General features: G+C 41.7%; 1 protein-coding gene across 2 annotated transcripts; it reads right to left on the bottom strand.

Annotated features, from left to right (window-relative positions):
- Positions 1–14: 14 nt before the first annotated feature.
- eif4h (eukaryotic translation initiation factor 4H) lies at positions 15–12449 on the bottom strand. Of its 2 annotated transcripts, XM_022738653.1 has the most exons (8): positions 12359–12449; positions 6849–7036; positions 6643–6707; positions 5706–5802; positions 4400–4492; positions 3743–3910; positions 2878–2993; positions 15–584 (listed from the first exon to the last, which is right to left on the bottom strand). In XM_022738653.1, the coding sequence occupies exons 1-8, from the start codon at positions 12421–12423 to the stop codon at positions 579–581; spliced, it is 798 nt and encodes a 265-aa protein (XP_022594374.1). In that variant the 5' UTR covers positions 12424–12449; the 3' UTR covers positions 15–578. The 2 variants fall into 2 exon arrangements, with proteins under 2 accessions (XP_022594374.1, XP_022594375.1); XM_022738654.1 differs by lacking the exon at positions 4400–4492.
- Between the last annotated feature and the right edge of the window lie 942 nt (positions 12450–13391).

The following is a 13391-nucleotide window of genomic DNA, read 5'->3' on the forward strand; positions in this document are numbered from 1 at the left end:
CACATTCTGGTGGATGTATGTAGATGATACAGTTTTATTGCCATAAACAGTGTTGGAAAAGAAAAAGTTAAAACAGCTGTTCTTTATTCTATAGTACAGTAAGAAAAAGTTCTTCCATTTAATGTCCTGGAAAACAAAGAAAACTTTATCAGCGACACAAATGTTCTCAAAGCGACGCAGACTGAAAACACTTAAGGTTTAAATCCTGCTCAGCTGATCCACTACAGACCCAGACCTGATCCACACTGACACACAGAGACCTGAGAACATTCAGCTGGACCAGGTTTGTGGTCCACAGTGAGTTCAGTTTTCCTACAGATTAAAGATGAAGGACTACAGTTAACTACAAACCAAAATTATGACTTCATTGTACAATAATTAATAATTTTGACTTTGCAGGCTCATTCAAAACTTTTCATCAATTTTACAAAATTTTCTTGGTGGCAGTCGACTTCCACATGATCCACACTGAAGTAACAAGAGCACAAAAACCTTTAAATTTCTTCTTTTCTGTTGGTGACACGTCGTGTGAGCGCCACCGTCTGGTCAGGAGAATGTCAGGAGGTGGTTTAAATGAGTCAGTGCTGTAAACAAAGACAGATGGAGGAGAAGCCAAGAGATTGAAACAGAAAGAGGTGAAGAAAATGGGGAGCAAAAAGCAAAGGGGAAAAAAAAAAATTAGGGAAGAAAAACATTTTTTTCATCCTGTCTCTTTTCCTCTTCCCCCGTTTGTTTTATTTCCCTTCTCTTGTATCCCCCTTTTTACATTCCTCTTCTTCAATCCTTCTTGCAACACTTTTTATATCAAAACGCATCTGTGCCACAAATGAATAAGAAACAAGTATTTTAATAACAGGAGCCCGAGAAAGAGCCACAAAAAATGGGAAGAATACAGGTGAGAAGACTGAAAACAGACACAAGGAAAGACGAGAAAAAACAGAAAATTAAAGATTAAAGGGAAGACACTTTCTTTTTCTTTCACTGTATGTTTCCCATTTCATCACCTCTTTCCTGTCCTTTCATGAGCCCTGTGTTTTTCTGTTGTTAAACAGAAAAATGCATGAAAATATAAAAAAGGAAAAGAATGAGGAGACAAAAGGTATTAAAAATGGAACAAAGAAAATTAATTCACGAGAAAGGGAAAAACAAAATAAGCTCTCCTTCTTTCCTTACAGAAAATGTGTCTTTTCTTTTGTTAAACAGTATAAGAAGAGCCTTTCGAGAAAGAAGACAAAAACAGGAAAAAATAAAAACATAAATCAAGGGAAAAAGAAAACAAAAAAAAGGGAAATGATGCTTCTCCCTGTCTCTTTTTCTGTTTCTTCAGTTCTCCATTGCATCCTTTCATCCCCTTTACATGTATTCCTTCCCGTTTTCAAATGAATCCACTACAGGTGAAGTTTTCAGTGTGGACCAATGGAAACTTTATGACCTGTGTTCAGTGTGGACGACGTCTCTTTCTTAAATCTGATTGAACAGGACAGGTTTGGCTCTGTAACAATGGAGACCACGCCGCTGTCTCAGATCAGTTAGAGACAACCAGAGGAGCCGTAATTGTAGGCCACACCCCCCCATTGCTGACTGTTTCCCCCCCCCCCCCGTGTAAAGTGTGCTGCGTTCAGGGTGTGTGGGTCAACCTCCATCATTGTAATTTATTTTTGCAGGCTTTAGCCTTCAGGAGCAGAACCAGGAGACAAACCACAAACTCCACACAGCATTATTTTTGGTAAATACCAGAAAGATTTTTTTTGTAATGAATTAATTTCCTACAGTCAGTTTTCTGCTAGCAAACCGTTTTTCCCTTTTCCCCTCAGCACCTGAACGCAGCAACATGGCCACAATTAATGGGATTCCAAACCAAAGTAAGTCCCTCAGACAATGAACGCAGAACCTGGTCTCCTGTTTCTCAGCACTCCATCTAAACAGGCTGTCTTACCCCAGCGCATCATGGGAACAGAACTCAGACCATCAGCACTCTAAAGCTTCAGGCGTCAGCGTCTTTTATTTCAAGAAAATGTTTCCGGGGGGGGGGGGCTGAGCTTGTTGAGAGCTGGCAGTCCGTCCTGACGCAGGTTAAGCCCCGCCCACCCAGGACGACAGGGTGATTAAACAAACACTGAGAAAAATATAAAAAATAATTTTCTGACTAAAGCTGGAAAACCTTATTGATGAGTCACCACGGCAACGAGCGACAGCAAAGAAGAAGAAAAAAAAGCTTAATCTCTGACTCAACCAATCAAGGTGAGGGGGTGGGGCTGCAGTGGAACGACTACAAAATACAAAAAGAAAAAAGAAAACAAACCACCAAAAAAATTACTTTACAGGTTTAACCTCTGGGCTTCTTACTGTTGGAGAGTAAATGGTGGGTGACCTTTGACCCAGCGAAGGAGGAGGATGGGGACTGGGCTACTGGGCATAGCGGGTATGACATCACAGTAAGCGGCAGTGAGGGGGCGGGACGAAGGGCGGGGCAGAGAAACCCAAAGTTTGGACATGCATTCACAAGCTGCTCGTTGTGTTTGTGTTTACAGATTTTTCTGATTATTCATCAGTGTCAGAGTGTGTTTCATCTTTATTCCCACTAAGAATAAATATTCTGCTCAAACTGAACTCAAAACAGGAAGAAGAAGAAGTAGTAGAAGAAGTAGAAGAAGAAGAGGAGGGCGGCGTCCGCTCGCTCACTGTCTGTCAGGAAGGAATGCTAACTGTGGCGTTTAAACTCATCCCGTTGGCGTTTCTTTCTTTCTGTTTTGTTTTTCCTTGTTAAAGTTCTCTATCCGTTCACTTGTGTGTCCCCTCCCTCACCCTCCCCCTCCCTCCCCCTCCTCCCTCAGGCCCTCGCAGCCCTCAGTCCTATGGTTTTTCTCTGGAGATCACCTCCTCTCGCGGCTTGGCTCCGCCGAAGATGGCAGAGTTTGGGTTGGCGACCTGGTTGAGCGGCTCAGAGACGGTTCGGGGCTTCAGCTGCAGCCGAGGCCGCTGTGCACGCTCCTCTGTGAGACAACAAACAAACCAAGAAAAGATCAAAAACCCTGATCACCTGTTCACACATCTTCACTTTCACTTCTTGTACTTTTCATGGTCTCACCTGTCAAAGTAACCAGTAACACTCGATAATGAGAAACTAAATAACTTCCTCAACAGTTATATCACTGAAGTAAAAACCGCAAAACCGAATCAGTCATTTAACAAAGACCTGAATACAGAGAAATGTAAATTGTAAGGAAAATGTAAATGTAAGGATAACAACACTAAGGAAATTAAGAACTAAATGATTAACTACCTAAGCCCATTAAGGCTAACTAAGTAAAAATTCCACAACTAAATAAATTTAAAAAGCAGACTGTTAAATCACTTGATAAAAATAAAAATTTAAGATAAATGATAAAAACAATATTTTAAAATGTACACAGTGAATTAAATAAATTACAAATTACACAAAGTAACAAATCTAAGAATTTCACAAATTTCAAGAACAATCTAAGCAACTAATTCAGGTATCAAACTGATTTAAAAATGATACAAGTGAAAAACTCATTTAAGTGACAAAGTTAAAAATCAATAATTACAAATAAGACTGAACAACAAAACTTAAGAATTGCAACTAATAAAATGAAAAACACCACACTGAATAACTACAAGACTAATCACACAACTTAACGTTTACACGATTAAACAACTAAATAAATGTACAAATATTAAAAGTCCACAGTTGTGAGTCATAAACAGGAAGTGGTGTCACCTTCAGACGGTTCCCTGAAGTCTGTTGTTCCTCCCCGGGGGGGTCCATCTCTGAAGCGACCCATTCCTGCTCCTCCTCCTCCTCCTCCTCCTCCTGCACCCCTTCTGTCGCCAGGGCGACTGCCGCCACCTCGACTCCGCCCCCCCATGTAGTCATCATCTCTAAAACCTGCAGAGACAGGTGCACAGACCGACAGGTAAGTGAGCAGACAACCCTCCCCCCAGGTGCGCTGCAGCATCTGGATCCTGCGAGGTGATAAATAAGCATGGGATGGTTCAGGTGAAAGGCATGATGGGAAAAAAAATGGGGCATGGCATAGCAGCCTTAGGAGGCGGAGCCTTGTGGTTAAAGGTTTCACTTGTGAGTAAAATTGTTTAACCTACAAGACTGATGTGGTTTAGATAAGTGTCACCATGTAACTCAGCTAAGTCTGGTCAGGCTGTGTAGTTTGTCTCAGTCCAGTTTGTTCCAGTAGATTCAGGTGTCTACGAGCATTATTAATTATTCATTCTCTGTTTAAATTAGTTTTATTTCAAAGACGTTATCCTGCCGTCTCACTGGCCGCGGCCCAGAAGTGCTCCGATTGGCCGTCTGGGATCCGCTGCTGTCCAACCTGAGCTGCTGAACAACCTGAGCTGCTGAACTCTCTTAGCGCACCTCCTCCTGGCTGGTCGTAGAAGTCCTCACGGGAGTCACGTCCTCCTCCTCCTCCTCCTCCTCCTCTGGGAGCTCCTCGAGAACCTCCTCGTCCTGCAGGGGACAGGGGGAGTTTAACACCGAGAGGAGAGAGAGAGGAGGAGCGGAGGGAGAACACTGAGGGGGGGGGGGTTTGGAGGGAAAACACCGACAGGAGAGATGGGGGAGGAGAGAGAGAGGAGGAGAGGGGGGAGGAAAGGGGTGAAGGGAAAACACAGAGGAGAGATGGGGCAGGAGAGAGAGAGGAGAGGGGGGAGGAAAAGGGAGGAGGGAAAAACACAGAGGAGGTGGGGGGGCAGAGAGGAGGACGAGAGGAGAGATGAGGAGAGAAGGGGGAGTGCGGAGGAGGGAAAACACAGAGGTGGAGAGAGGGGAGGGGAGGAGAGGAGCAGAGAGAAAGTGGGAGGAGAGGAAGAGGTTGGGGAGAAGGGGGAGAAGAGAGAGAAAGGGGGAGGAGAGGAGAAAGAGAGAGAAGTGGAGGAGGGTGAGGAGGAGAGAGAGGGAGAGAAGAGGAGTGGGGGGCAGGAGAAGAGGGAAAACAAGGAGGGGGAGAAGAGGAATGAGAAGAGAGGGAGAAACAAAGAGAAGAGGAAGACAAGGAGAGGAGGAAACAGAGGAGGAGGTGGCTGCGCACCCTTCTGCAAGGAGCTGGAAGAACAGCACTGAAGAGGCGGAGCTTGTTAGTCGTCCATCAGCCAATCAGAGGAGATGTTAGAGAGAGGAAGCAGTGACACTGTTCATCAGACTTACTGCTCACCTGCACCAGGTGACCTCGTCCTACCTGTGTGTGTGTGTGTGTGTGTGTGTGTGTGTGTGTGTGTGCATGCGTGTGTATGTGTAGAGGAAAAGAAAAAGAAGGGGGAGGGCTGTGGAGGTGAGGATGAAGCGATGAAAGGATGAAGCATGAAGGAAGAAGAGTCCTTCTCCTCCTCCAAGTCAAGAGGCCACAGTCAGAACTGGTTTTACTGAATCCAGATCAGACTCTGGACTCAATACTGGTCTCTTTTAGACCTCATATTCAAAACATACTGAGCAGGTTCACCTTCAGACACACACCGACACACACTTGTTACACCCACTAACACACGCAGACACATACCTGTTACACACACTAGCACACACATACACAAAATGACAAACATTGACACATACCTGTTACACCCACTAGCACACACAGATACACACCTGTTACACCCAATAACACACACAGACACCTGTTAAACTCCAGGTTAGTGGCCTACTTCCTGTTAGTGTGTGGTGCTCCTACCTCTAGCGTCGTCTTTCCTGAAGCCAAAGCCGCCTCCTCCTCGTTCTTGCCTTCGTCCCTCTGCGATGTCGACCCTCAGTGACCTTTCACCTAACAACTGCAGGGGTCAGAGGTCACATCAGACTCACAACAGCTCTACACCTTCACACCAGCTCATTCCCCGTGTTTCATGGTTTCAAAGGAATTTGTGCAAATAGAAATGTTCATTTTGTGACTTTAATGACAGGGTTACACCTATTTAGAAAACAAGGTAAACAACATACTGCACTGTACAGGTATGACAATGTGAGTACATGTGTTTCTAACATGCTGTTTGAATATACTGTGAAAAATGTTCCCATATCAAAGAAAGACATGTATGTATGTGTGCGTGTGTGTATGTATCTATGTATGTATGTATTTGACATATCTGATTTTATAAAATGTCTTTACAGCTTTGTGTTATTTAATCAAGGTATTTCAGATGTTTCAGAAAGACAAAAAGCTTCAGGATTTAAATCAACAATAAAGTAATCAGACATGTTTTGTGTTATTAAAACATTTGTACATCTGTAAAAATGTATGAAAACTACAGTTTTTGCCGTATTTACTTTTATTTTAGATATATATTAGACATGGCAAAAGGCGGGGCTGAGAAACACGTTTGGACACTCATAAGCTGCTGACTACATTGCTGTCAATCAAATAATTCATTAATCGACTATTAATCACAGCTCTGATACTTATGTAATCATATGTAATTACCATATATGGTCAAATAAAACATTTTTATGTGGTCAGAAAATCAGGCTTCATATTGTGTGTGTTGTCCCTGAGTGAAACACCTATACCTGCGGACTGGTCACCTGTCTGACTGTTCTGTCAGTGTGAATGCGAACCTGGTCTGTCTCCATGTGTATCAGGCTGAAGGACAAAAACATGACTCTCAGATACTCACAGCACCGTCATACGTCAAAGCTTCTTTTAGAGATTCCAAGTCTTCAAACTCAACATAACAAAAACCTGAAAGACACAAAGACGGTGAGACTGACTCAGTCTGATGGACCTGAGGGTATGAACCTCTCTGCTGCCCCTGCCTGGGACAACACCACCACCGTCCGAGCTGCAGCCTGCATGCAATGACAGAAAATAAAATCCTCTGACCTTTGAACTTGTCTGTCTCTTTGTCTCTGACCAATCGGACGCTGCGGATGTTGAGCTCTTTGAAGATGATGTCGATGTCTCCCTGCACCGTGTTGAATGGCAGGTTTCCTACGTATGCCGTGAATGGAGGCTCTGACGGCAGCTCCTTCTGCTTCCTGGGGCCTCCGGGGCCACCACCACCACGGGGCCTGACGGGAGGGGGAGCACAGACAGGATCATTTGATGCACATGAGTGACTTCTATTTGCAGACAGTTTGACTGAATGTGAACTAATACAGGTTAAAAAAGCTCATGTTGTATCTCACATGATCAACTTTTACCAATATGATTTTGTTAGTTTCCACATCACACTTCAGTGATGGTTATGGCAGCGGTGTCTCCCTGTAGTGATTAAATCTTCAGGTACGAAATAATATCATCCGTGTCCATGTCCACTCACAGTATGTTATACAATAGAAAAGTATTTCTAAATAACTATTTACAAATTAAAACTATTTTGTATGAACTAACCTGCTCTACAGTTTCATTGCAGAAGACTTAATAGGGCTGATAATGAGCCTAGTCCACTCCTAAAACAGGTGGTCTGTCCTCGTTAATTAATGCAGTAGAAATGATGGAGGCTTGAGACCACATCAGAGTCACAACGTCTTACTACTATACACATTTTGCAATAACTTGCCGCAGCCGCAATGTCATGTAGTCGTACTTAAAAGACTCTGCAGAGGGCTTTTAGTTTGAAACAAGGGATACAGGAAGTGGAGACGTGGCGACACACGGCCGAGGTGAGAGACGAGAAGAGAAATAAAGAGGTAGATTTAACTAATGATATTTAATACGACTGGGGGCTGACCACCGACCGTCCATTGAGTCTCAGTACATGAGAGCGTGTCCTTCACTGACAGGTGTGAGCAGGTCGGCCGACCTAAAAACATGATGTTGTTGTTGCAGCAGAGACAAACTGTCCCTGAGGATCAACAACCTGAAACACAAACCAGGTAACAAGACACCCGTGGACGGGATCGTCCGAACCCAGGCTGAAGATTAGGTCTATTCTTATCACTGATTAATCTGCTGACAGTGAAGACTGCCCATGACAAGATGACGTCAAAAACACCACATTATTTCATTTATTATCATGTAAAAAGAAGAAAAGCAGCAAAATCTCACATATAAGAACTTAGAAGAACGTTTTGATTTTTGATCACCTACACAACTGCATTTAACCTGAAGTATTCAATAGCAATTAAAAGTTCCATTTCTGATTCTGGTTCAATAAATATTCAAATCATTATCACGACTGTCACTAATTGCTTCCACACATTTATAACTAAATAATTAACCTGTTATTGCAGGATACAGTGAATTCGTTGAAACAACAGATGTTGATTTTTGTAAAGTATTTTATAAAATGCTGAACTGTTCCTTAAAATTCAGAAACTCATCAGACTGGATCAGAATTATACACGGACATGATATTCAGAGTCAGAGCTCTGAACTAGGTATTTAAAAAGGTCATATAACTCTGGACTCATTTACTCCAGTACTGTATTAAAGGTTCCATATAGTATAAAGGTCTCTGTCCATGTGTAGTTTGATTATAAAGCAGGTCTAGGTTCTATATTAATACTGTGAAAGTATCAAAGCCTCAGTCCACAGAGAAATGAACACAGCCTGTATTCAGAAGCTGAGCCTTAAAACCAGCTGTCAGGACTTCTGGAACTTTGTGATGTCACAACAAACCAGTCACTGCTCTCAGCCATACCCCAAGCCCTGCCCATCTGGACCCACCATCCAACCTTTCAGGATTTGGTTTCTTTCAGTGTTTCCCTGAAATCTGCTATATTTTTATTCCATCACTCAGAAAACAGTCAGCCAATCATAAGGGAGGCTCAGAGTCTCCTCTCTTCTGATTGGCTCACCGACCTGTTGTTATTAGAGCTCCAGAGAGAAACCTCAGAGAGGAGATGTAAAACTACACTGAGATGGTTTTTGGTTCTTATAACTTCTTATGGATCAACATTTCAAATACAACACAGTGTAAAATATGGGACCTTTAAGTACAGCTTGGAGGCACTTGTACTTTACTTGAGTATGTCTATTTCATGCTGCTAAAAATACTGTAGTTTTTACTGCTGTCACTTATTTTAAAGCTCTAGTTACCGGTTAAATTCCATATGAAGATTATTAATATGATCAACAAATAAGCAATGTATTGTAGCATAGAAGCTGCTGTTATAGATAGTATTAAATAGAGCTGCATGATATGCAAACAAAAAAAATTCTATTGCAATTATATTGGCAGATATTGCGATATGGGCCATGATTTCAGTTTCATTTCATTTCATTTTCAATGAAAAAAAATATTTAAATGATGTGGTTTTTGGTCTGTAGCAAACAAACATGTTCCTTCACGTCTGGAGAATATGATTTGTAGGCCGGGGCATCTCTGTAGCACCACAACACTTATGGTGCTAACAATGCACAACAATGTAACAAATTTTAGCTTTATCAAAAAAAGCTCCTGTGATTTGGATATTGCACTTGGTCATTCTGCGATTCTGATTATATTTAGAATTGTGGAGCTCTAGCATTAAAATGAAATGCTGCAAAAAAAATCAATTGATTAGTCGATTGACAGAAAATAATTAGACAACTAACCCTAGAGAAAATGCAGAACATTTATTGTAGCAATGTGTACAGGATGAGCTTCATCTTTGATGGTGAACTACATGTGTCTGAGCTGAGGATAGTTATTCAGATCTTTGAGGATGTCACCGTGTGAATGACACTGTTAACTACTTAATCCTGACATGTTAGCATTGGTTAGAATTATTCACTGATGAAAACAATGAGCCTCACTTTTACCAGCTGCAACGTTAAATGACAAACACATTAACACACCAATTATTATAATAACATAATATAATTTTTTGAATAACAAGTATTTTTTACTTCTGGTACTTGAAGTTTATTTTGATGCTGATACTTCTGTTGTTACTGCAGTACACTGTTGAATGCAGTACTTTTACTTGTGACTGTACTTTGATAATTTCTCCAGCAGGACAGGGTGTTAACAGCCTGAAAACCTCAGTCAGACCTGTCTACCAGGTTAACCTTAGATCCTGACTCTCAGTCATGATGAAGACATCATGTTGTCTTCTCAGTGCATGTCCATCTTTTCTGTGCTGTAAACCTCAGCTCTAACATGGAAGCTGTGTTACTGCCCCCTGTTGGACCCTCTGAGGATCAAACAAGTGTCTGGTGCACATGAAGCTCCATCACATATTAACTGATTGGTCTATAAAATCATTCAGTTTCTCAGAGTCTGAGGTTACGTCTCGTTTAGTCCAACCACAGTTCACTGTGGTAGAAAACAGAATCTGTCACAGACAAACTGCAGCAGTTTATCACTGTTTCTTGATAAATTAATGAAACTAGTAACTACTGATTATCAAAAATATTTCTTGATAATGTTCCTGCTGATTGATAGGTCAATTAATTAACTACTTATTTCAGCTCTGGTGGTTTCTATCATCAAACACCCACCCTGCTGTCAGCTGGGTTCAGTGATATTAACATAAACAGGCCGTCTGACTAAAACCTGATGTTTTCGGATTATTCAACTTTAATATGAACATTACATGAATCATAAGATTACTGTCCCTGGTTTACAGTAGTTGACTTTTTTTTAGATGTGAATGAAACATCGATCAATACATAAGTAATTTATAAAACAAAACCTCATCATTCTCTAAAGGCAGAATCTCAAATGTCTCAGTGAACTGAACCTCAGGGGTTTCAACTGTTGGTCAGACAAAACAAGACATTTAAAGACCTTAGCTTGAAATGGAGACACGCTGTGAGCCCTTAAAACAAAGCTGATGCTGACTTGGCATTAGGGCTGAAAAAAAAAATCATACAGTGATTATTTTGGAAGATATCGCGATATGATACTTGATTTCAGTTGGAATTGTCGTTTTTCATTTCATTTTCACTGTAAAAATAAAAGTTACACGATGATGTGATTTTTGTTGGGTCTTGTACCAAACCATCTGATTTGCATGTTACACTGGGCCACATTGCGATTTTGACAACATATCAATTAATTGTGCAGTGCTACTTGGCATTTTTGTCACATGTTGCATGTGTTAAACCAATTCTTCATCTTTTGATTGTCCTACCTGAGTCACTGTCACAGGTACAATGGAAGTATGTTACTAACTGACAACAAAATAAAATGTGAGTAACTAATCTGAGCTGCAGCTGTGTTCATAATCTCATCAGTGACTCGTGTACAGATCAACACTATACAACAAGTCAAAGAAACTCTCTGCAGACGACTTCATTAAAAAATTAATCACTTTTAGTTCATCAGCTTAAAGTTCTCTATCAAAACATGTTTCTGCTGCTGGGGAAATAAACTAATTCAGTCTAAAGGTTTTATGGTGTCTGAAGCAGCTGCAACGTTTTTGACCACATGACATATTTGTATTCTGTAACAATTTTCAGAACTAAATTATCACTACATCTAATCAATATCTGACTTGTTCTCTGGTGTCAGTTTCTCCAGTGTCTCAGCTTTTCTGTTTTCTATCACAGTAACTGAACCTCTCTGGCTTTGGACTGTTGGTTGGACAAAACAAGAATATGTGTCCCCCTGGACTCTGAGAGACTGTGATAAACGGTGTTTTGTGATGTTTCATAAATCAAACCATTCCCTGATGAATCAATAAAGATAAACTGATGAGGTTAATAATCGTAAATAACAGCAAAGTAAACAGCTCTGGAGGACAGAGTGGATGGAGCCTGAAGGAACACAAAAACAATGTATAGCGTTTACTGCCTCATATAGCAGCTGCAGACATCCAGAACAAACCAAGAAATCTGCTTTTCACTGCTGGTTTCATTCATCAACATCATTTAACACACACATTAAATAACAGCTCAGAAAAAAAACAGATAACCTGCTGCTTACTGTATGGACCACAACATATCAATAACCAATAGTCCTGATTGATACCCAGCCTCATGTTTGGTTACTACGTGGATGAAGCTGCAGTTGCGGACACATGATGCAGCCATGCGGGCAGTCTGCAGCTGCAGCTCGGCCACCACCTCCACATGCTATGGCCTCCAGTTCCGCCCTGTCTCGCCTCTCACTGGGACCGGTTCACTATTCCAAACACTTAACAAATCACCGTATTTTTACTGCCCAGCTCCGGGGCGATACTCGCCACATGAGTCCGTTTGTTTCACTGTCTGTACGCAGCTAGCCCGCTACTAAAGGTTAGCCTATTAGCTCCGGGACCACGGTGTTCCCCTGCCGCTCTACGCGGCCTTCCCTCACTCCTGCCTGGCCCACTCAGCAGGCGCCCGGCGGGTCGAGCTCCGGGGCCTGGCCGCCATGCACTGAGGCTCGGGGAGGAAAGCAATGGGAAACACGGCGACGGTCCTGCCGGTGTTTGTGTTTGAGGCACACGGCAGAGCTGCCTTACGGAGCGGAGACTCACCCTCTACCGCCGCCGAAGCTACCGTAGGCCCGGTCCCGCTCATCATAGCTGTCGTAGTCCGCCATTACTGCTGCTGTGTGTCGGAGGAGGAGGTCCTACACGTCACACACGGAGCGGGCTTAGGTGCCCGTAGGGCGCCTGACCGGGAACACTGAAACTCTCTTGAAGTTGCTTTGTTAACTTAATTTTAAAGGTTTTATGAATACAAAAGTAGAGATAAAATACAACTTGACTAAATATGAATATTCATTATGAATAAACAACAATGTAGAATACTAAAGAATCTTCCAGGGAGGACGGTTGATTTAAAAGTATAATGTGTAAGATCGTGCTACTTGCTCCACCTCCATAGGGGGCAGCATTTCACCTCTTCTCCCCTGTCCAGTTAATCAAATTGTTGTTTTCCCCATGTTCCTACAATTTATTATGATTATACGAATTATGAATACTTGTAGTACAAACAGTATGCTTTTATCTACCTATAAAAATATGAAAGCAAAGGGAAACTGCATGACACATGGGTGTCTACAGGCTACAGCAGCATGAGGAAGGGATGATGACATCATCACAAAGGCAGAATGAGAAAATAAGGTTTATTGCCAGGTATTTTTTTACTTACAAGATATTTGGCTTGGTGTTTGGTGCAGTATACAATAAACATATTAACAGGAAATAACAATAAAAAGGTAAAGTACTACAGTCAAAAAGATAAATGTACATAGACACACATTAAAAAAAATAAAACTATGGAAAAAACTACGTACATAAGTATGTACATAAAACTCCTGATGAGCAGGATGAGGAAAAGAGCACAGTATAGACAGTAAAGAAAGTTCTGTGCAGGGATAATACTCCAAGGTGTTACTTGTGGTTGTTGATTGATGAGGCCAGACAAGGCAGGTGCTGGTCCATCACTGGGGAGGACTGGACAGAAATTCTGATCCTGATACAGACAACATGTGATAAGACAATTAGTTTAGATCATACAAATTCTTTATATTCAAACATGTTTGGTCTGTTGTGTGTGTATGAT

Source organism: Seriola dumerili, unplaced genomic scaffold (genome assembly GCF_002260705.1).
Source record: "Seriola dumerili isolate Sdu_G_001 unplaced genomic scaffold, Sdu_1.0 BDQW01000036.1, whole genome shotgun sequence".
NCBI lineage: Eukaryota > Metazoa > Chordata > Actinopteri > Carangiformes > Carangidae > Seriola > Seriola dumerili.

Excerpts from the sequence above, each read along its gene's own strand:
- eif4h (XM_022738653.1), bottom strand. The coding sequence starts at position 12,423 with ATGGCGGACTACGACAGCTATGATGAGCGGGACCGGGCCTACGGTAGC. Across the intron at positions 4,493-5,705 it reads CAGGAAAGACGACGCTAGAG|GACGAGGAGGTTCTCGAGGA; the intron begins GTAGGAGCACCA and ends TGTCCCCTGCAG. Across the intron at positions 3,911-4,399 it reads CTACGACCAGCCAGGAGGAG|GTTTTAGAGATGATGACTAC; the intron begins GTGCGCTAAGAG and ends CTGTCTCTGCAG.